Source organism: Ornithodoros turicata, chromosome 1, assembly GCF_037126465.1.
Source record: "Ornithodoros turicata isolate Travis chromosome 1, ASM3712646v1, whole genome shotgun sequence".
Taxonomy (NCBI): domain Eukaryota; kingdom Metazoa; phylum Arthropoda; class Arachnida; order Ixodida; family Argasidae; genus Ornithodoros; species Ornithodoros turicata.
This window is the reverse complement of record NC_088201.1, coordinates 169,256,654-169,279,727: the sequence shown is the minus strand read 5'-3', so window position 1 is coordinate 169,279,727 and position 23,074 is coordinate 169,256,654. Positions and strand designations below refer to the sequence as shown.

Below are 23,074 nucleotides of genomic sequence, written 5' to 3'. Positions count from 1 at the left end.
GGTCAAGGCTTGGTTTTGGGCCATATTTGCTACTCAGTGTTTCCTGCCTCGTTCGTGCAACAGCCTCCTCAGCCACTCGGTATGAAGGCCATTGTGAGACGAGTTCCAGCACACGGTCAATCAACTTCTGGACGTAGCCTGCAAGAGCGCAAACTCATGCATCTCATCAAAAGTAAAAGCAACAACAAGAAATGTGTTATTTCACTATGCCATTTCAGATTATCCAGCATATTAGGAAGCCCCACATTTCACAGAATATTGACCACATAGCCAGGTGATAAAAACTAGCCAATGTCAGAAAAACCTGCGTACTAGATGATGTGCAGTAATGCAATATCCTCATTCATAGTGGTGTCACCATCAGTCAGTGGAAGGGAATTTTACCTCATAAATTGCAGCAGTTACCTAGTGAAGTTAATTTAAAAAGGATTGGACACATGACAGTAAATTCCAAGAACCCAGCCTCACCATGTGATGCCTTTCCTTTCACACCGACGACTGTCCAGCGCTTGTGTGCTTTAGAGCACTTGACAATGTGCTTGGCCACTTGCCTGTCAGCATTGTAGTTGTAATGCATGGCAGCGATGTAAGATCTAGAAATATCAGAAACATCTGTGAGGCTTTTCGCTGCTCTCAAAAAGGTAGTTGTAATAATGCAGTCTTATGCTTCATACCTATACCTACATACATATACATATGTAAAATGCAGGATACAAACCCTAGTTAAGGTTTTTGCATACAGTGATGCCTGAACCTTAAAAGTGAACTAAGACTAACAAATTTACCGAGCCAGCATTCCATCATATGACAGCTTCCATGCCTTTGGAGCAAAGTGGATGATCAGCCCGTGGAACGACTCGAGGCCAAATGTCTGTCTGTCGGGAGATAGCTGAGGCACGTCCTTTAGCAGATGTGGTGATGCCACGATACCTTTCAGCTTCTCATAGGTGTCTGTCCCTGGTAATCAGAAAGCAATGTACAACTCGACACACTTGTAGTGTAAAGCAGCTGCAGCTGAGCAATGTAAGCCCAAAACACGCTCAAAGCAAACTTACCCTCGTCCAGCCACAGACGTTCCCCTAAGTCGCTATGGGCACACTTTGGGTGCAGGGAGTCTGGGTGCTCGTGTATATCTAGCACATGTCGTAGTATGGTCCTCCACTTTGCTAGCACCAAGGCTCCATCGTCGTTGCTGCTACGTGCACACCAGTAAAGATGGCGCACGATGGTTGGGCACCATTTCTGAATAACGTTGTGCCTTTTACCCGCAGCTGCTGCAACCAGTTTCTTTTTTATGCCTAGAAAGTCCTGAAAGGTTTATATCCTGCACAGATTTTGTTTCCCCATAGCAAGGGACGACCAAGTGTATTACCTTTGGCAACATGCCACACATCAAACCGATGTCTTATGGTAGGGTAGGTCCGCTTCATAAATGCTTTCACCTCAGTGTGCCTGTCAGTGACAAGCATAGAGATGGACACATCCTGCTGGTTGAGGAACGTCAGGGCTCGCTCTAGGCCTTCCCTCTCCATGCGGTTGCTGGAACTAACTTCGGTGACTGCGATTAAAGTAATTGAGCATTGTACACAAGCGATTGCATAGATGTGGCTACTCTCATAACATGTAATACCTTGACAAGCTCCACATGGATAATTCGGTTGACGTCAGTTTCCAGCAGTGAATACGTGCCGAAGTCAGCTGAATGACCAGGTGAATCGGCCCTACCATCACCGGCGAGGCATAGCTCCCTTCCCTTCAACTGTTGCAGCAGCTGTGATTGCTCTAACTGCCACACCTGCACAAGTTACGAAAAGCAAATCGATTCAGTACCAGTAGCATTGAAAACTAAGAGTATGTACATGTGCTCAATATAAATTCTAGACAATATCTAAAATCGTGAATTCAGACCTCAGTAACAGCAGGCAGCATGTAACAACGCTGGAACTTGAAGAACTGTGTCTTCTGTATGGTTCTAATGCCCATGAAGGAGAACATTCGAAGCAGTTGTGTTGGACTGCCACCAGAAAAAAATATTGCACAGCACAATAGAATGTTCCCAAGCGGTTTCCCCTTGGATCGATGGCTGGCTGCACCACTTTGTGATGTGGGAGTTTGGACAGCTGATAGTTGCCTTCACCATAGTGCCAATGCAGCTAAGGGAAACTTCACAGTCTGGGGCTGAGCACTGCGGGCACCTTTGGAGCAACTGCTTGAGACAGGACTCAAAGACAACATACTTCGGTTCTTCTGCAGTCCCAACTTCTGGCTCTTCCACAATGTTGAAAGACCTGCAACAGGAAAGTCGTGTAAACCCCAGACTTTTAAATCAAAATTAGATGCATACATGTCGCCTCCAGAAGCTTCATCTGGGCAGTACGAAGTATCCTTTGGGTCGAGCCTATGTAAATTAAAAAAGAAGTCAGGCAGCGCATCAATGTACTGTAATTTCACGCCCATAAGCCATATGATCTGTTGAAAAGAGCTTGCAATTGGCAGTGTGCGGCACATCTCGCTAAATATTATTGAATATAGAATGAATAATGTACAGGATAGTGCCCTACACAAGTGTAAGGGTATGTTACCACCTTCATCCCACCGACCACATGCTGTCATTCCTAAAGCGGCAGAGAGAAACCACAGTCAGATGCACTTGTCACGCAGCGAAGCCAAGTCAATCGTTACATTAGAATTAAAAAGTTACAAAATTAATCTCAAATAATTAGGTAACAGTGAAACAGAAAATACACTAAAACAGTGCAGGCTATTTGTGACATTATGCAAGTTGTCCTATTGTGATTAAATGCAACATTATTTTTTAACAATGTCATGTAAAATGGAACACTCTACCATTTCTGTTTAATCCACAAAAATACCAGGATGACTGCACGATGCAATAAAAATATAGTGGAAAATACCTTGAAGTTATCGAGTTTTATTAATTTATTTTTCCCCTCAAATTTGCAGGGTAAAAATCAGGCCAATAACTTCACGTAAAAATTTCATGCAAATTAAGGGGGGAATTAGCATCAGACTAAGTTCTGTGGGAAATCAGGTTTTATTGTTGAACTAGCTTTTGCCATAACGTTTATCCACAGCTTTAGAACTGTGCAAAACCCAAACCCAATAGTCACGACAAAGCCTCCAAATTAATTTTGCAGCAACCTTGCTGTAATTTTAGCTCAGTGAGTAATAACAACCCAGTGAAAAAATGGTATAACATACCATTCTTCATCATCATCGTCTTTAGTTGCAAGCGACATATCCATGCCAGACGTGCCACATGATGCGACCCTGTTTGACAACATGACAGCTTGTTGAAGAGATTAAGCAAAATAGGTCATAGTCGAGATGAAATAAAAGGGTGAGCAGGCAAGCTAGCTGGTGGAAGTTCAGTGAGGGTAGCATACCTTGAGTCTGAGGGAACAAAACGACACCAGAAATAGTTGACAGCTTCTCGTGTCATCTTGTTCCCTCAAGCTCAAGGTATGCAGACCTTGTCGTACAGTACATAGGAGCCAACAGTGCTATAATGCATACATTTCGTCTTCGATGAAGCACTCATCGATTTCTTGAGACCATGGATCTTCTGGTGCAGGGAACGGGGTTGAAGACCGGATGGGTTCCAGGAATTCATGAGGTAGCTCTCTGTATTCCTGGCTTATTTCTTCTGTTCAGAGAGAGAACAAATTAGGCTTGCACTACTCACAACAGAGGGCTACCTTGTATCGATCCATTCGCTCCCTCGTTGCATGCCCAGACACCTGTGCAAGTGCACGGGGTGGTCACTTGACAGCCAAAGTCTCGCGTGGAACGCGTGACTTCAGATGCTCCATCTCCTTCGTGTGTTGCCTCCAGTTGACTTGCCGTCACCTCCCCATAGGCACCTACCGCGCATGTGCCAGGGTCAGCACTGTGAGGGGCTTCGTGTCGGGACTGGAAAAGTGTCCTCGTCAGGAAGAAGCAGTAACAAAATTATCAATATATACATACCCCCGCTTCCCTTTGTTCAGTCGCCAATGGCGCGAATAGGCTAGGCACTGAACCAGGTTTCAGCCGTTTCGTCCTTCCCGTTTGCGGAATGCCGAGAATTGGCATGAGACGAACGCTGTCCTGTAGCAATCATCTGCGAAGTGGTCCGAGCGCAATCTGCTGCTCTTACGTGACTGCCATGACTCCCTGTTCACTGCTTCTACCCATAGCTTCAGTAGCCTCGCGTCAACAGGAAATGCATGATAGGATACGTTGGGTTTCTTCCCGAGCGGTTCCTACAGCCTGGAGCACAACACGAGTACCCCATGCCTGAAGTACACAGGACCCACGAAATGGAACCCGAAAGAAAGACTGCAATTCCGGTACGAAAACTTCAATACGCTCGAGGACACAGGTTGACGAGGTACCTTCTGGAAGTAACAAAGCGCGCGCAAATGCCACAGCTCTTCGGATGTTGTCGGCTTTTACGGGCCGAAGCCGTAGCCACCGCTCCATAGCCAATCACGCGGCATCTCTCTGCGCGCCTTACAATGACGTTCCGAAAGCGGGCACTTATATATAATGTCGGACGTAGAAAGTTCTCCGGACTCGGACGCCGAGTTTGTGGACGATTCCCAAAGTGACGAGCCATACATTGACAACTTTGAGACTGACTGGTTCCTTGAGACCAACACGGACGACGGCCCTTTTCATGGGGACCCGCTGCCCCTTGCGATCACGGAACGAAGCGCTGAGGAAGAGCCTCACGCGAACAGCATAGCCCAGTTGAAGAACCGAGAAAGGAATTCAGGTACGCGGCACTGCTTTGTATGTCCTTGTAAGGAACACGGCGTATCTACCTTGATATTGCAGGTGTGACTGCGGCTGCTGCAGACCCGAACATGAAGACGAGTTCATGTGCTGCAGCTCAGTAGATAAAGTTCGGGGGATGTGCTTCAGCGCGGAGGTCAGCTGCATTGGCGATCATCATCTATTTGAACCGTTGTGCTTAAATGAAGAACTATTAGAAGTGAATATGCGGCGCTTAACGTACTACACACCTTCTTATATGGGGCACTGTCCTGACAGAAACAGGTAAAGTATAAAACTGATAAAGTGTTTCAAGAACAGTATTTATTTACAAAAGGTCAGAATGATTCATCATAACACTGCACTGTGGTGCACAATCCAAACTCATCTAATCACCTCACAGCAAATGCTTTGTTACGGACGACTGGGATTTTAAAATATTATGACGTACTTCACCTATGCTAATTTTGCATATTTGCATGGAGTATCAACACACTAGCTAAGCAAGCATGTTATGCATAATGCATGTATATTGCAAAACAGTGGAATAAGCTCAAAGGTTTCAACAAAATTATAGCGCTGCACACTAACATTTCCCTGAATCCCTTGAACCCTCAGTAAGTTGCAAGACCGCAAAATTGAAATTGGAGGCAACTCGTTCCAAAGACTGCTCAAGGAATACAGCAAGAAATCTTTTGCAGCAAGCTTCGCTTCACTGCCTACTCAAATTTTGTTTGGTGGGTCTGGGGTCGGCTTGGACGAGGAAGGCGACAGAAAATCCCGGGGTGCTGTGTCTCCAAAATAAGGCAGGCATTTCCATCACCTACCTAACGTGGCTTCATGGGTGTGTAAAGTGTCTAACGCTATTCAAAATGTTTCCCTATCAAATGCTGCCCATAGCCATAGCTGCCCTTATTTTATGCAGATGTTCCACTCCAGTCACAAGTGCTGAGAGCAGTCTTGCTGGGGTGATGCGCCAATGCCCTTGTACACAGTCAGCACAGCCTCCTTACTCTGGCCAGTCAAGTGTGCTGTCAGGGTTAGAGACATGTGGCCAGAGCGTGGAGGTGCTAATGTTGCAATAGTGTGTTGTGTCATAGTCAGCGCCCGGGACTTCATACAAATGTATTTTCTGTATGCATCTGTACAGTGTGTCCAAGTGCAAGCAGGCAAGCGCCCTTCACAAAGAGAGCAATAAACAGAAACCCGAAGCAATTTTTGTGGAAATTGAGTTAAAAACAGGTGCTAGATAAAAAGAAGCACCTGTTTGCGACTCAAGTACCACAAAAATAGCCGCAGGTTTCTGTTCATTGCTTCCTTTGTGAAACGCACTGGCCTGCTTTTGCTGGGACACACTGTGTAAGAAGGGAGTGACTTTTTCTGGTTAAACCCGATTCCGGCCGGTTATTCCCCCCGAACTGACCTCCGACCAATTTGGGTTAAACCCGATTTCTCCCTGAATTCCAGTCAGTATGAAATCCTGAAGTGACGATTCCACCGAAGACGAACAAAGATCGCCACGTGTAGCAATACACACCAGGTGTGTCAACACTGTCTATGCCTTCAGGAATTACTGCTGGAAGGTCATGATCTCGCAAAAAACAACAACAAAAGATCAAAAAAGAGAGATTAGTAAAGGACTTAATAGACAAGAGGAGAAACAACAACACCCGATAACACCCGAAGGCACAATTATCACCGGATTTCTCCACGAATTACAAATTTAAAAATAGCGCCTGATTTTTACCCCCCGAATCTGAAAAAGGCACTTAACCCGAAAAAGTCACTCCCTATGTATAAGTACAGTGTTTCCCCACATTCCCTATAGGCCATTTTCAAAAGTTCCAGACCACACCGCGTGCATGTCGCTTCAATGCAGCACTGAGACGGAACGAAGGGCGGTTAAGAAAAGGAGACAAACGTATCTGCAGATACGTTTGTCTCCTTGTCATAACCGCCCTTCGTCCCGTCTCAGTGCTGCATTGAAGCGACATGAACTATCACCAACTCCCCCTCTTCCTCCCTTTGATCACACCGCGTGCGCCTACACTGAATTGGCCTGGTCACCACTATCGTCTGAGGCATGAAACATGGGTTAGAGAGGGAGCGATATCAGCGGACATGGGACTATTTTAACCGACAAAATCGAAAGCCCTAAAATGGCTGTGGCTATGTATTGTAATGTCAGGTACCTCAGTGTTGGTGAAATCTAAATTTCAATTTCAATTTTGATGGTCCATTTCTGTCCATTATTTTCCTGCACGACATCAATAGTATACTATAGGGTTCTGTGCCATACTCTTCCGAACGTGTTTTATGGCGCGAGGGTTTTCCTTACATATTTTCAGCACATATGATACTTTATATATGCATATTTTGGAAAATCTTTGTAGATAAAGTCCTATGCCCTAGTCAGATATTTTGAAGGTAGGAGGTTTCCGTAAAAAGTAGTGGTGTGTAACATGGAACCTTCAGTTTTGTATCACCTTGAGACACTTTGTATCAGTGTGCTGTGGTGAAACTGTGCAGTACAAGACGTTTTATGGTGTGTTCCACTTGGGTCCTTTTATTGTTCCTAATATTTATTTATTTATTCAGATTCTGTTGTGCAATACTGGAAGATTCTTATCTTCATTGTGATGGTTATGCACTGCTGCAAAAGCATGTTGACAGTGTCAGTCCTTGGTGCTTTACAAACTGTTTATCAAAGACAAAGTTATTAAGATGAAGGTAAAAGCATTAAGATTCTGCAAACACAAAGGCGTTAAGATTAATTAGGAAGTGTGACTTCAGGGTTGCTGTAGATTGAGATCATCCTTTCAAACCCAGGTACGTAAAATAGTTAGCTCGTTAGTTTGAGAAAGCGGGGAACGTTTACACGTTTGCAAAGTGTTAGTTTGTTAATGCTGTGCCATTCCCCGAGGCTGTTTCAGCCGCATTTGCAGTACCCTGGAATTCATGGTAGCATGGTGCAGAGCAGCACCAGTAAAAGCGACGCCAATAAGAACTGAACACACTCGAGGCGAGTTTATAAGAATAGTGCGTGACAAATATTAGCACAAAAGGGTGTATTATTACTGCAAAGGTAGTAATTATTGCAGGGTCTTTGTTTTTGCAAATTTTGCAATCCAAGTTTTTCCACATGTGTAATGACCCGCGAATCATATTAATCACAGCAACGGGAAAACATCGGTAGTGGAAGGTACAGTGATGGCAATGGCTACATGTTTTTTCAGAAACTCAAATTTCCAAATCTCTCGACACAACTGGATGTAGTGTGAAAGAAACAGGCACTCAATTTCACGCAGCTCAGTGAACCATATTTTGTCGCAGCTGAAAGTTACCCCCCCTTTGTAGACCCCCTGTATTAAACATCGAAGGCACCCTAATAGGGTTTAAAGTCTTGGGATGACTGGGACGTGCCTGATCTGTGGTCTTACTTCATATCAATGTGCAATATACAAGTTTTGCGTTCACAGGGTTATTACAATGTGTATGTCAAAGATTACAACATTTTTAAAAACTGTGTGATGTTGGTGTTGTGTTTTATATATTTTCGTGTGCTGTGTAGTTGATTTGTCTAACGTGTAATTTATTTTGTACCGCTTCCCAGGCCACAGCTGAAGGCAGACATAAAAGCATGATTAAACTACAAATCATTTTGTCGCATCATATCACTTCACCAGCTCCCCTGTAGAGCCAAGGGTATTAATAAAGAAATAGACTTGTTTCGCTACTCCTTATTTCGAAATACTTCAGGCAGCTGCAGAGGCTGACAGGGACATCCAGCAAGTGCCAGAGTTACCGGGCCTGTTTTGACCATCTTGTGCCTGCAAAATTTTGCAAACAGTGATACTAGCACACGGGGAAAATCCTGGAACACCATGTGGTGTTCACAACCAAAGTGATTCAACTGGTTCCTGCAACAAAGTTCTGTTGTGCACGTAATCTTGTTTTTTTTTTCTTTTTCTTTGTGTGCACCATGTCTGACCTCGCACAACAGTCCACTAAAACGGCAGGAATGTACACATTCGTGGTTTCGGTGCCTTCCTCTCCGGGGAGCTTGCAGCATTGATTGACGACAGTAGAAGGTGAGATGAAGGAACAATGAGGTCGACACAATAATGTAATAAAAGCGCACCCTTCCATCCCTCCGAAACAGTGAACTCACCCGCTTCAGGCTGCCGCTAGGGTGTCGCACCGAAGAAAAAGTATGTCGCTCGCGTGTTCCGTAAACTTTTGTCCCAACCTGTACTCCTATGGTTTAGCCAGCCTCGTTTTCGAGCAGATGTCCACAGTTTAGCGAGGTGTGTTTTTGCGAAAATGGACCCGTTTTAGTTTCAAGTTCTGGTTATCGGATAAGGGAGGAATGGGGGGCGAATAGCCGGTATAAATAGGCAATGTACGTCATTCCCGCGTAGACAGCGCATATTTAGTCGTCCATTATTTCTATCTACAACAATGGGATAACCCCGGACAGAAAGCCACCAATCTGCAGCTTGAAGACATCCGGGGACCATAATGTACATTCCAGGGTCAAGCAATCGTTAGATACGCAATGTCAAGACGAAAGTAATATGCATACTAACAAATGAAAAGACAGTAACAATCTCTATAAAATAAAAATATCAGGAACAGTATACAAAAACAAGTTGAGTTACACAAACTGCGAAGGTAATTACATTTCGTATTTACAGTACCGCTCTCTGATACGTCGAAAAGGGGAAAAAAATAAAACAGAAAAATAAAAAAAATTCTGATTCTTATGTGACGGTTGCTCACGTGATGCATTGTATTACTGTCTGGTTGTTTTGTGTTTACTTAGTTCTGGAAACCTGTTTTATTGTATCTGTTCACTTGGTATATATACTCGTGTCGCACTTAGTTGTGTAACCTGAAGAAGTGCAGTCTCTTGCACGAAAGTTCTTGTTCGAATAAATATTAGTTGCTCCTAACCGTTTTTCATGTTACGTGTGTGATACCGCTCTCTGAGTGTAACCTCTAATCTCCAGGTTTTATTTGTTTAATGTGACTGTAAGCTGACAGTGAAACATGCGTGTTTCGCATGACGCTCGAGAGTGGGCTATCATCCATACTTCTGTAGCTTGTTTAGCTGGTTATTTACCGGTGCATTGATGTTCACAAAAATCTGTTTACACAGGCTCTAGTTACAGATTATTACATTACAAAAGCAAAAGAAGAAGTTTCGTACGCTATTACGTCTGCGTACAGTCCACCTAGGCAAACCTAGTTAAAGGTACCATAAAACAGTCGAGGTACAACCTCATGTTTTGTGTGCCTTGAATTGTGTAAGTCCTCAGGAGTAAAATGCCGCAATATTTTATCACATAGACGTTATAGCTCCCGAAAAAATGCAAATTTAAATCTACTGGCAACACTGTTGCGAAGCAGACCCACGAAATGCCAACTCCGCCAAATACGGCGGCGAAAGTGTCTCATACGCACGACTATGGGTCGAACAGAGCGACGTACGATAGCAGCGCCACGATGCTGAAACAAGGCCCATGCAGGTATAGACGTTTAGCTACTGAGTGCAAGATTCGGCTTGTGTTTCACACAAATTACATTTTCTCAAAAGGTAGTATTTGCAAATTCCAACAGGAAAGCCATCTGTTTATCGGTCTCCTTGTATACAGGGTTGCGTGACAAATTGAGGACTTCCTCCCACCATGCGTCGCCCCGACATTCTTTACTCCGTTTTTGTTTACCAATTAAAAATACTTAGAGTAAACTCGTGCGCATATTACTTGTTGTGCTGAACCTTTGAGTCTAGCACTCTCACGTCATGCTGATTGCATAGGTTCGACCTCGACTGCTTTATGGTACCTTTAACAAAAGCTATCTCGTCGTAAATGGAAGACGAGGCTCGCCTTTGCCTCCCTGCACAACGTAGGCAGACTTGGTGGGAGGCCAGAGAGTATTTTGTGTATTGACATCTAATAGATAACCTACCTATTAATGTGACGACATATCTTCCTGCAATTTTCTTCGAGGTTTCCTTAAATTGAACAATAACATTGCTGTCATCTTCATCACTGAAACTTAAATCTCATTTTGAACCAAGCACCGACGCTTCTTCCCTTAGGACGCTTTGACGGAAATATTTATCGTGACATACGTTTCCCCTGCACATGCAATACTCAATTTTCCGGCAATGTCTTTGCCCACGAAGGTCCTTGGTTTCCTCCGTCAATGGGTCCCCCGATGTATATACTATACCGGGTGGTCCACCAACCATGATAGAAATTCATAGAAAAAAAACGTAAGCCCAGGCCCCATGCGGTCATTTTCTGCCAATAACTTTTGCCACATATTGGTAATATTTTTATTTAATTTCAATTGACTGAAAGTTAATGTCTTGAATTGAACTCCGAAATTTCCCAAGGCAACCTAACGTTTTCTTTGCGGAAATGGGTTCGCCGTGATTATTTTACTCAGTATAGCACGTAATCCCACTCGTAATGCAATGGCAATTGTCCAAATTAATTCGCTGAAAATCCGTGGAAATAGCCCATGGCTCCGCCTCTTTTCTGACGGCTCGTCGTTTGAGCGCAAAGCTGCAACCCAAGCAGCACAATGTACCTAAAGTCGAGTGCAATAGGGGTGGACGGGTAGGTGGAAGGCCTTGAACAGACTGGTGAAACTAAAGAACATTGATAAGACACATACGGTACACCCCTATTGCGCTGTACTTTCAGTACATTGTGCTGCTTGGGAAGAAAGGAGGTTACATTGACACGCCACACGAGGGGGGAAACGGTTACAAGCCGTCGGGTGACCTCATTCTTGATAAGATAGCTCTGATTCCCGCACTCACCGCGCGTGTTTGTTCCGTGGGTAAGGCAATTGCCATTGCATTAGGAGTGATATTATGTGCTATACTGAGTAAAATGACCACAGGGAACCCATTTCCGCAAATAAAACGTTAGGTTGCCTTGGGAAATTTCGGAAATTTCAATTCAAGACATTAACTTTCCGTCAATTGAAATGAAATAGGAATGTTACCAATATGTGGCAAAAGTTATTGACAGAAAAAAATCCCTTAACCGCGTCTCTCTCCGGGGCCTACGTTTTTTACTATGAATTTCTATCATGGTTGGTGGAGCACCCTGTATGTATACTATGTATATACTATCCAGTTCACTTTGGTGAACTCGTTGATACAGTTTAGTTTGGTTCATTCAACCGTTCAGAAGAGTCGTTCTTTCGTTCATCTTTCCGTGACGTCATAACATCATGTGACAGATCCCAACGACAAGGTGGGTGGCCAGCTTGCAGAAGTCACGTGAGATTTCTCCGGCACGCCATGCCGGCGGCTTTCGGAATATGGCGTCTCATACCGGATTGTGTATGTATTCTGGAAGTATTCTAACAGCAGTTACATCTGCATTTTTCAGACTGTTCCCACTGTCCTTGAGTGAACGCGCAGTCGCGCGACTGCCTCTGTGGTGAGCGGACGCTCCTCCAGCTGCTCTCGGAATCAACGCCCCTTCCACGCCAAGCGGCTCGCCTGCTTCGTCGTCGGGTTGTTTTTGTGTGTGCCTGGTGTTCTATAAGTTTGTGGACCAAAAAGTAACAACTGGTATTCGGCTAAACACAGTAAGTTAAACTTTTTCTTTCTTTTTGGGTTTTTTTTTTCTAGTTTTACAGGCACACACAAAGGGGTGTTTTGATTCCGTATTAGGCCTAACTTTGGCGGCTGGGGTGGGTAACCGCCCGCCACAAGTTCTTTGTTTTTGTTTGGTATAACTCTAGTGTGGTTATAAGAGCAACGTTACGGTTATTTTTGGGGGGTCGGGGGGCCTTTTGTAAGGTGGTTTGAATCGTTCTTTTTGGGTAGTTAGTATTTCAGAAGTTGTGTACGTTTTCGCGTGATAAACGTTTCCCATGTGGTAGCGGAAGTTGTTAGTAGACCGTTCAAAAGAAGGGTCGCCCTTCGTTATTGTCGTTTTGAGTAAATGATTTATCGTGTCGTAGATTTACTTGTGAAGTAAATCTATTTTGGTACTTTTTCATTACACGTGCATTGTTGCACGTAATAACAGTCAAAGGCCCGTTAGAACATAATATAAGCACTGTAGTAAAGCTTATAGTGTGGCAGAGCACCTGTTTCCTTGTCGATTAGCTAATTTTTGCGCACTTTGAACCACACGTGGTCGGTCTTCAATTGGCACTAGTTTTACTTGGTCAGTAATATTTCTGTGTGTATGTTGCGGGTATCTTTGGTACAAGTGTACACCCTCCCTTATCGTTCATAACAAAGTATGAGAATTGTCTGCGGTTTCGAGTGTCATTGACAGGTTTGAGCATGAGTTCTCCCGATGATAGTAGAGAAGGGTATCCCTTCACGCCAGCCAATAGGTTAGCTAGATCACCGGTTAGAGTCGAAGAAGGGACAGGTAAAACTAAAAAGAGAACGTCCCAGGCAGGAGCTTCCCAGACTCAGCAGTTAAACACGGAAAGTGTAAAGGGAGGAAGTAGGGTGATAGACATGAAACTAACCGAACTGAAGGCAGAATTTCTCAAGCTAGAAGCAAACCTAACGAAACCCGTCAGAGTCGGTTTAGGTAATATATTTTTGGAGTATGATCGCATAATCCGTGACACGGAAATGAAACTAGTTGAGGCCGTAACGAGGGCAAATATTACCTTAGATTTTAAAAGGGAGGCAGACCAAGCGGTTAAACAACTCAACGAAAAAAATGAGAAGTTAATTGAGGACTGCGCGACGAAGGAGGAGAATAGAAGGATACACGCTCTGCTGTTCGAGGAGGCCAAGGATAGAATTGACGAACTCCAGAGTAGGAACACAGAACTGGAGCGCACAGTGAGCGAGATAAAAGTTAGGTTGCAGGTAGCTTCGGAGGAAGTAGAAGAGAAGCGGAGCGAGATAAAAAGTCTTACAGAGAAGCTGGCAACGCCGAGAACATCTTACGCAGAGACCGTGAGGGAGGGAGTGCTGGGCACGAATTTTCCGGTACATAAAAAAAGAACATGTGACGTTCATTCACGCTAAGGAAGGTGCGAGGAACGAAGAGATAAAACATAAGATTCAGACCAAGTTAGACCCGGTGGCACTAGGTATCCCGGAGGTAGAACTCCGAGATATTAAAAGTGGTGGCATATTGGTAAAGGCTCAGACACTGGAAGGCCTTCGGGCTATGGCCGATGCTATGGGTACGGATAAGGAATTAGACACTATGGTGAAAAGCTCATTCCCAAAGGTGAGAAACACCAGATTAAAGCTCTGGGGGGTCGAAAGTAGGATTGACGCAGAGATCTTGAGGGATGTCATTAACATAAAAAATGACTTGAGCATAACCAACGATGAATTTAAAGTGCTTAATCAGGTCAAACAGGGAGCCTACACGAACTACCTGGTGGAGGTCAGTCCCGAGAAGGCGGCAATAATGATTAGTAAAGGGCGGCTGCGCACGGGTTGGGCCTCGTGCCGGGTGCAAGAGATTTTAAACATCAGAGCGTGTTACCGGTGCCTCTCTTATCAGCATGGGTCTAGGTCATGTACCGAGCAGAATGCTACATGTTTTAGGTGTGGTGATGTGGGGCACCTGGCACGACAGTGTACCCGCGCGCGGGGTTCCGACCTTTGTGCGGCCTGTCAAAGAGAGAACGTCCTTCGTGGTGCTGCACTCGGGGTTGACCATTCATTTGGTACTTCTAGGTGCCCTTTGTTTAAAAGGGAGGTTCATAGAATGCGCAATAACGTTGAAAATAGAAATTAAGGTTACATATAATAGCATGGTACAACGCACGGAATTGGTAATAACCATTATTAATGGAAAAGGTACACCTAAAAGTTTTGCAGTATAATGCCGGTAGGGGTAGGGCGGCCATGGACGCTATGATTCAATTGTGTAGTGAGAACCAGGTGCATGTTGTACTCGTGCAGGAACCATTTGTCTCGTCGGAATCTTTTCTGCCTCAGGGCACGAGTATAATACGCTGCATCGCCGGAGCAAAAGTTTGTGTAGTTATTTTTGACATTTACGGGGACGTAATGCCTTACATGGTCAGGGAGGATCTGATAGTGGTAGTCATTACATTTGGGAACGTTGATCTCATTTTTGTTAACGTATATATTAGCCCCACAACGGATATGGCAACGGTGCTGCATGATCTGAACAGTATCCATCGCACGTTTCAGAATAAAATGTTACTGGTATCAGGGGATGCTAATGCGAAGCACCAACTATGGGGAGGTAGTAAGGAGGACGACAGGGGTGAAGAACTGTTCAACTACATTTTAGCTAATGACATGGCCATAGTAAATAACCGCAATTCCCTGTCCACATTCCACTCCCGGAATGGGGATTCATGGATAGACGTAACTCTTGTATCACAGAGGGATTTTGATAAAATTGGTAACTGGATGGTACATGACTTAGCGACAGGTAGCGATCATCGCTTCATCACATTTACTTGTTTTGGCAATAAAGACCCAGGTAGAATTCAGTTGACGGCGACAGGTAGGAAAAGATGGATTAATGATATTGTTGGGGATGCATGGATAGCGTTAATTAGAAGACAGAATATCAGTCAAGTTAAAAAGTTGGAGGAGATAGTAAATGTTTTACAACAACGTATAGAATACTTCAGAGTTAAGCATTTACGATGGGTGAAGAAAAGAAATAGAAATGTCGAGTGGTGGTCAGACGAGCTAACCGCAATGAGAAAAAGAGTGCGCGCTATGCGCCGACTATTTCAGAAGGCACGGGAGGATAGGAGAATGGAATATAAGGATAAGTATTTTCAATTATTTAATGTTTACAAAGCTAGTATCAATAAAGCAAAATTAGATGTGGTTAATGAGAAAATTAATGGCATGAGCCCTGTAAGACCCTTCGGGCAGATGTATAAAGAATTTATGGCAAAATCCAAACATAAGATATTTATACCAGCAATTAAGCGGCCAGACGGAACAATTACCAAAGATTATATAGAAACATGTTTGGCAATTTTAGTGTCAATATATGGCAGTAATAATAATTCAGTAATAGCTTATCCTCATTGTACCAGCATTCGTTCAGTAGATACAAATTATATAGATAAACCATTCGGAGTAGATGAAGTTTATCATGTCATTAAATCACTAAACAGGCGAGCAGACAAGGGACTCGATTTTGTTAATGTAGATATCTTAGAAACTTTACAGGTTATTCACTCCAACTTTTTGACATGGATTTTGGATAAAGCTTATTTACTCGGTGTATTCCCAGAAGCATGAAAACAATGCAAGGTTATATTGATACCGAAAAAGGAGGGAGAACACCTTAGTTCTAGTGACTTTCGACCAATTAGTATATCAATGGGACTAGGTAAGGTCTACGAAAGACTCTTACATGGTAGACTCGAGTCTTACTTATACAGCAATAACTTTTTTACGGAAAATCAATATGGTTTTTACCATAAACGATCATGCACACATGCGCTTGACGGCATCATTTCTTCCTTGATCAGTGTGAGGCATCGCGGACAGTGTGCAGCACTGTATGCGTTGGATGTATCTAACGCATTTACATCAGTACGCCCACAGCATATTATGACCAATTTGGCGGCTATTAATTTTCCACGAAATTTACTCGCAACGGTATGCGATTTTTTGAACAATAGAAACTACATGGTAATGACTACGCATGGGAACGTAGGGTTGAAGGGAGTGTCGGGATGTCCCCAGGGGTCGCCATTAAGTCCCATATTGTGGAATATCGTCATTAATGAACTTTTATCGAGGGATATGCCGGATGGAGTTAGCATGCAGATGATATAACGCTCATAGTGGAGGGTAGCACCCGTAAGGATGTACAGTGCAAATCACAGGACGTTATTGATTTTGTTCTTCATTGGGGACAGAAGGTGAAAATAGAATTTAACCCCAACAAAACGAAGGCGGTCATGGTGGATAGGGGAAACAAGTATGTAGGACGCCCACCGGTTGTTAAAATGGGAAATAGGTCCATTAAATTTGCCACACAGGTAACGGTCCTCGGAGTAGTCATTGACAATACTTTAAGTTTCATACCACATCTGGATAAAGTAAAAAATACGGTGGCTGACCTAACCCTCAAGGTAAATAGGCTTTGCGCAAGGCATAAAAAGGAACGGTTTAGATTATTCCACTCCATCTATAAAAAGTGTATTGAGCGAATAATGTTATATGGCGTGGGCGCTTGGTACAAAGAGGTAAACAATTCACATATGAAAAGAAAATTGGAGAGTATACAACGAATCCCATTATTAAAAATGTGCAGGGGGTACAGTACTGTGCCAAAAGACATTTTGCCGGTGGTGTGCGGTACAATTCCAATTATGCAAGAGGCATGGGCGGAATGGGTATTTTTTAATATTTTTCAGGCGCATAAAGCGATACAAGTTGGGGACAGTGTTATTCGGCCCGACGAGGTTGATGAAGAGTTTTCGATTTGGGCCTTGCATCCTTTGGACCGTATATCGATACCGTTTGACAGAAATGAAAAAGTAATATCAAAATGTTGGCAATTGTATACGGATGGATCTAAAGGACAAGGTAAAGTGGGTGCGGCATTTTGTGTCATCGAGGGGGGACGGGTGGAGCGATGTGGCAGGGTTGCTCTTCCGCACCATGCGCCGATTTTTGAGGCCGAACTGGCTGCCATGGACATCGGTATTAGGGATGTTGTCGAAAGTGGATACAGAGGGACCGTTCATGTATATACGGACAGTCTATCGCTCTTACAGGCCTTAAGCAACTTAGTACATACTAATTTAAGAATACAAAAACTAAAGGAAATGGTTAAAGCGGCTGAGCCGGGAATATCGTTCTTTTTTCACTTTGTTTATGGCCATACGGGCATTTTCGGCAATGAGATCGCCGACACATTTGCCAATGATGCGAGGGGGGGTCGGGTGGACTGGCTGGTTCCCTACTCTAAAACGGCTATTAAAAATATTATTTACGAGGAGGCAATCGCAAAATGGCAGGGGAACTGGGAGAGGGTTCGACATTGGAGTAAGAATTGGATCAGGAATATTAGAAAGGATATTCCACCGATACCGGACTATTACATCACGCAGGTGTTGACGGGGCATGGGGGCTTCCCGGCGTACCTCAGGCGCTTTGGGCTCCGGGACTCTGCACGATGTGGCTGCGGCAAGGAGGAAGCCGATGTAGAACACTACCTGTTTGAGTGTTCGGAGACCCGGGGTCCGAGAGAGGTGCTCGCGAGTGTGCTGGGGGGGCCTCTGGTAGCTGAGAGACTGACCTTCCTGCTAAATAGGGGCGGTGCCTTGCCGCCTCTAAGAGAGATTGCTGCAAGAGCAAATGACATGTAGTTTTTTTTTTCTTAAGTATATTTTCTAGCCATTACCGGGGTTGTGGCCCCAGTCAGCCGTTTCCGGTTTCTGGGGGGACCGGGGCGGGGCTCTGATTGATCACAGGGCCAGGGCACGCCATGGGGGGGGGTAGGTGTCATTCAGGCCAGAACTTTGCAAGCTCCTGCGTGTTCGCACGCGGGGCTCTACTTGCATATGAGACACAATACAAGCACCATTTCGGGATGCTCTCAGATTACTGTATCCCATTTCATCCCATACTAATGCTTGGGGAGGATCCGCTGATTCCCACAGAATGCTTGTTAAACTACCTAGAAGCAATTGGCCTTACTAAGTTAATATAGCTCAGCATCTCATCAGGGCGTCTGCTGGTTGTGGGTGTGACGGAACCAGGAGAATAAACAACCACCCGTCTGGACATACCTCGAAGTCCTGTGGACAGAGGAGTAATGGCGACTCCCTCGCCTGGGGATGCCCAGAATCCCAACATGGCTAGGGTGGTTCGGGTGAGCTCCTCGCCCCGGAAATGTCTCGAAGTCTTTTTAGACAGAGGAAAATAGGCGACTCCCTCGCCAGAGACTTTTTCCCAAAGCTTCTGGATCCTCGCAGTGCGGTGGGCGCCATGGATGCGACAGTCACAGAAGGGAGGCCGGAGGGTATCAGTGGCAGTATATTGCCGTGGCTAAATCCCACATACTTCTCCGTGCCTTGCTTCAAACTTAACAACATAGGTATTTTTCTTTTTGGCACTGTAGTCAAAACAAAAACAGTTACAGCTCCTTTTAAACCAATGACACGTAATATCCCTCTTGTTTCAAACCAGCATAGAACATGCAAAACACAGCACAGAGATAAATCATGTGTCTTGGCACTATTTGGCCTTAGTCGCTCTTGTGCCATAAAGCACCAAAACACCAAACACCACTACTTGCATGACAATACATCATTTCTTGATGACAAAAAATGGAAAATAACTACCCAAGTATGTGTAGCTTGGTAAAAGGGGTACTCTTTGTCTGGTAAGCCTGAAACGACCATACGTTGGTGCAAGACACGCCCAAGGGGCCTCCTCCCTTCCCCCCTTGAGCGAGGCGCTCCCCCCATGGCGAGCGGCGTACATGCAGGCATAGCGATCAACCCCGATGTTGGTTGGGGTTTTTTTTTTTCATGCATGTCACGTTTTTTTTTTTTTTTTTTGCTCTAGAAACAGCTCGGAGACAGTCGTGGGCTGCTGGGGTTCGCCTGGGGCGCTGCGGGCCGACCTCGAGGACTTACGGGAAAGCATGTAACGGAAGGTGGAGCGGTGGAGTCGGGTGGCTCGGAGCCAGGTCTGCCACGTGAGTGGTAGGCGTCTGATGGCCGGGTATCCCCGACGAGATCGTTTTGCCAGGTGGATGTGCGGGTCCGGAGTTTGGACCGCCTGGGGTGTGTGTGTATGGGGGGGGGGGTCTCTGTGCTGCGTTGTGCCTCGACTGTAGTCTGGTCATTTATGCCTCGACTGGTCCTTCTGTAGGGGTGGGGTGCGAGTTGGTTTGCTCAAGCTCCCCCTTGGCCGGTGGTAGTTGTCGGTAATAGATGGGTCCTCGGTAGTAGACTGGATGGGGGCCGGTGGCGGTACTGTGGTTGTGCCCACCCGTTTCCTCCCTCTGATGGCATTTGTCAGTAGCTGGCACCCAAGTTAAATGCAGGCTGTATGGTAATCTCTGTTGGTTTCTGGGTTTTGGCATGTAATGAGGCAACTGGCGACTCCCGTTTCCTCCCTCTGATGGCATGAGTACTAGCTGGCACCCAAGCTAAATGCAGGTTGTATGGGAATCGCTGTTCGTTTCTGTGTTTTGGCAAGTAATGAGGCAAGTGGAGACTCCCGTTGTCTCCCTCGGATGGCATTTGTCAGTAGCTGGCACCCAGGGTAAATGTAGGCTGTATGGGAATCTCTGTGGTTGCTGGTTTGGGCAAGTAATGAGGCAAGTGGCAACTCCTGGGGACTTCCTCTCTCTTTTTTTTTTTTTTTGCTCCACTTGGCCTTTTCCCGGCCTGCCAGTGTGTGGGGGGGGGGTGTTACGCTCTGGTGCAGCCGCTTCTCCGCAGGGGGGCTGGGGTGGGGTGGGGCGGGGTGGGGCCGAATGCTCATGTGGTGTTGCGTTTATGTTTTGCTATTTTGGCGTCCTGCACGTAGGGTTGTTTTATGTCGGTGGGGGGTGGTTACGCGCGAGTTGCAGCCCCCCCCCCCCCACTGGCGGGGTCCAATGGTGGTCCCGCTTTCTCTTGCCGGCGTATTGACTTTTATCGTAGGTGGTGTACCATTCATGCGTGGCAGACTTCTTTTTGTAGTATTATTCTGGTTCGGTGCATTTCTAATTAGTTGGTGCGCAGTTTTTGGTGTTACCCATAAGTGTCATGGGAGTATAGGCGGGTACCAGGGGATGCAGTTACACAAATAAAATAGTTTCGGCATTTTCACTCGAACTGGGGTGTCTTGCAGACAATGTAGCAGAACATGATAGCGCACAGCCCGGTTACCTCATTGGCTGGTCCCAGCTTTAAGTGGCACAATAGTAGCGGAGGCTATTCATGCTAACGGCATCGCACGCCCACCTTTTATTTAAGTATTTCAGTAGATAGGGAAACAGGTGCAGCACGTCAACATAGATCATATATTTGCATTACGTTACGGGTTACGTCTAATGAGACGCTGGGTCACCGTTTGGATTGCGCGCCGGGAGAGCCGGGGTATATAGGCACTTTTCAGAGAGCACTCTAATGTATTCGTGCACGGAGCACGTTGACGTACATGCAGGTTTCCCGGTAAGGCGACTGGACTGGAGACGGAGCGGCTACGATGGCGTGGGAGACTCGGACCGAGGGATGAGGGGTCAAGGAGGCCTGGAGCTGTGGACTGGTCGTCATGGAGAGCTCCCGCAGGTGCAGCGCTGGCAGGCCAGGCAGATACCGGGCCTGGTATTGACGGGAAGGCGGAAAGGACCGGGGACCGTGCGGTGGTGACGGGAGGTGCCTCTGGAGCAATGAAGAGAAGGCGGCAGAGGATCAGCGGAATCGGCTCCCGGATGTGCAGCATGACAGACTGCGGCGGTCGTGCCCGGTAATGCCAGGAAGGCGGAACGGACTGGGGGCCGTGAGTGGCAGCTGCGGCGCGGGTCACGCTGGAGCGAGGAGAAGGTGGCCCAGGAGGAGCGGGCCAGGCTGCCGGACGCGGAACAACGGTGCCGACGGACACGTATACGTCGAGGAAGCGGGCCCAGGAGGAGATGTGGGCGGCAGAGAGCAGGAGAGACGAACAGCTACCAGCGTGAGAGCAGGACGGGAAGTCGGCCCAGGCATCCCAGACATAACAGTGGTGCTATACCCAAGTGAAAGGAAGAAGTTGGCTCAGGTGGTGCCAGAGGTAGAGGAGGAGGCACAGAAAGTGTCCTGAACAGACGTGGCACCTGGTGAGGACCTTTAACTTGGCAGGGTGGTGTGTGGTGTCGTGAGGGCTGTGGACTATAGGGAAGAGACAAGTCGGATTGATGCTCTTGTGGTCTGGAGGTGTGCCCTACAGCTGGGACTGACTTGGTATGACTGGGGTGGTGCGCGTTGCTTTCTGGGTTCGGTATGGACATGACGCTATGATATGTAATAATTAAAATCCTTTTTTTGTGTGTGTGGTTGTTACTTTATCCGGATGGAGACAGCCTCCGGGGATGCAATGTAAGTTGTCTTGTTACTTTGTGTACATTGTGTGATATGTCAGATGTGATATTATAATATGTTGAGTGAATTATAAAAGCTGCTGTCTTTTGCCTGTTCCCCGTTCCCCTGGCTGTGGTTTCGCGACTCCCAACCTATCTCCTTCTTTCTGTATTCGTCTTATTTCCGGCTATACTAACCCTTGCTCACATACTTTCACTATCCTTAGCTGTCTCTTTTCTATCTGAGGCCCAGGCCTGCGATACCTTGTGTGGTGCGGGCCTGGGTCTTTCTCTCCCTTCTCTTTCTTCTCTTCTGAAAGTAATGTTCCCACTGTCCGCAATACTGTGAGGCTCTGTTGATAAGTGCTCCCGTGGGATTGGTGAACTTTGGTGTTTTTTGACTGTTTGGTGAACTTTCAAGAGTGAAACACGTCGTTGGAACGTCCCGGGACGCCGAAAATACCGGTGATACTTCTATCTTACACCACACCTCACTCAACAAATGGCAGATCAAGAGGACGCCCCCCCCCAAGACAAGAAGCTATTGCCCAAGTGAGATCTAAAGGAGAAAAGCTTAACCGCAAACTGGACCGCAAATTCGGCCAGAGGGGGGTGGCCGAAACTCTTCAACAATACGATAAACTCATCTAAGACCTCAACAACCAGCTCACCCAGCTGGAGGACAAGATCTATTTTGATACCAAAACACAACAGGTGATAGATGCAACCGCAGAAGATTGGGGTCTTGCACCAACAGAAAGCTGGGGCAGAAAACCAGAAGATGCAACAACAGAGAACCAACAAGCGGAAACCTGTCAGTTCAATGATCAATTCCTTCCACGGGTGGAGGCGGTCGTATAAGAACTAGAAGAGGGATATCTAAACATTGACTGTAAGATCCCTAAAGAGATACAGACATAAACAAGACATCTCTTCCACCGATACAGCCGACTCATCCGGGAACTTGAGCTGAAGTACATGGAGGAAAATGGAAAAAAAGACCGAACTTCGACGACAAACGGAAAGACTTGAAAGAGAGAACGAGGAACTCAAAAAGAAATCTACCACAACGGTACAGGAGAAAACATACACAGAGGCACTCGCTGCATCTCTCCTCAACAGGCCAACAAATCCCATACCACTCCTACACAGGGGCCAAGTCTACCTCGGCTGGCGTAGAGCTAGAATCGAGGAAGCCATCAATGTTAAACTCTGCCATAAATGCGTCAGTTACAGCCACAACGGCTGGAAATGTC

At 45.8% G+C, this 23,074-nt stretch overlaps 1 protein-coding gene across 1 annotated transcript; it reads right to left on the bottom strand.

The window, feature by feature from the left end:
- Window positions 1-964: 964 nt before the first annotated feature.
- On the bottom strand, window positions 965-3,463 carry LOC135389560 (uncharacterized). The gene is made up of 9 exons (XM_064619597.1): window positions 3,408-3,463; window positions 3,223-3,291; window positions 2,345-2,398; window positions 2,094-2,288; window positions 1,909-2,014; window positions 1,726-1,795; window positions 1,373-1,558; window positions 1,056-1,298; window positions 965-1,014 (listed from the first exon to the last, which is right to left on the bottom strand). The coding sequence occupies exons 1-9, from the start codon at window positions 3,461-3,463 to the stop codon at window positions 965-967; spliced, it is 1,029 nt and encodes a 342-aa protein (XP_064475667.1).
- Window positions 3,464-23,074: the final 19,611 nt, after the last annotated feature.

What these genes read in the sequence shown, in the direction of transcription:
- LOC135389560 (XM_064619597.1), bottom strand. Translation starts at nt 3,463, where the DNA reads ATGACACGAGAAGCTGTCAACTATTTCTGGTGTCGTTTTGTTCCCTCA. An exon ending in GCTATGCCTCGCCGGTGATG is followed by an intron (nt 1,559 to 1,725) that starts GTAGGGCCGATT and finishes CTTTAATCGCAG; the next exon opens with TCACCGAAGTTAGTTCCAGC. An exon ending in TGTGTGGCATGTTGCCAAAG is followed by an intron (nt 1,299 to 1,372) that starts GTAATACACTTG and finishes AGGACTTTCTAG; the next exon opens with GCATAAAAAAGAAACTGGTT.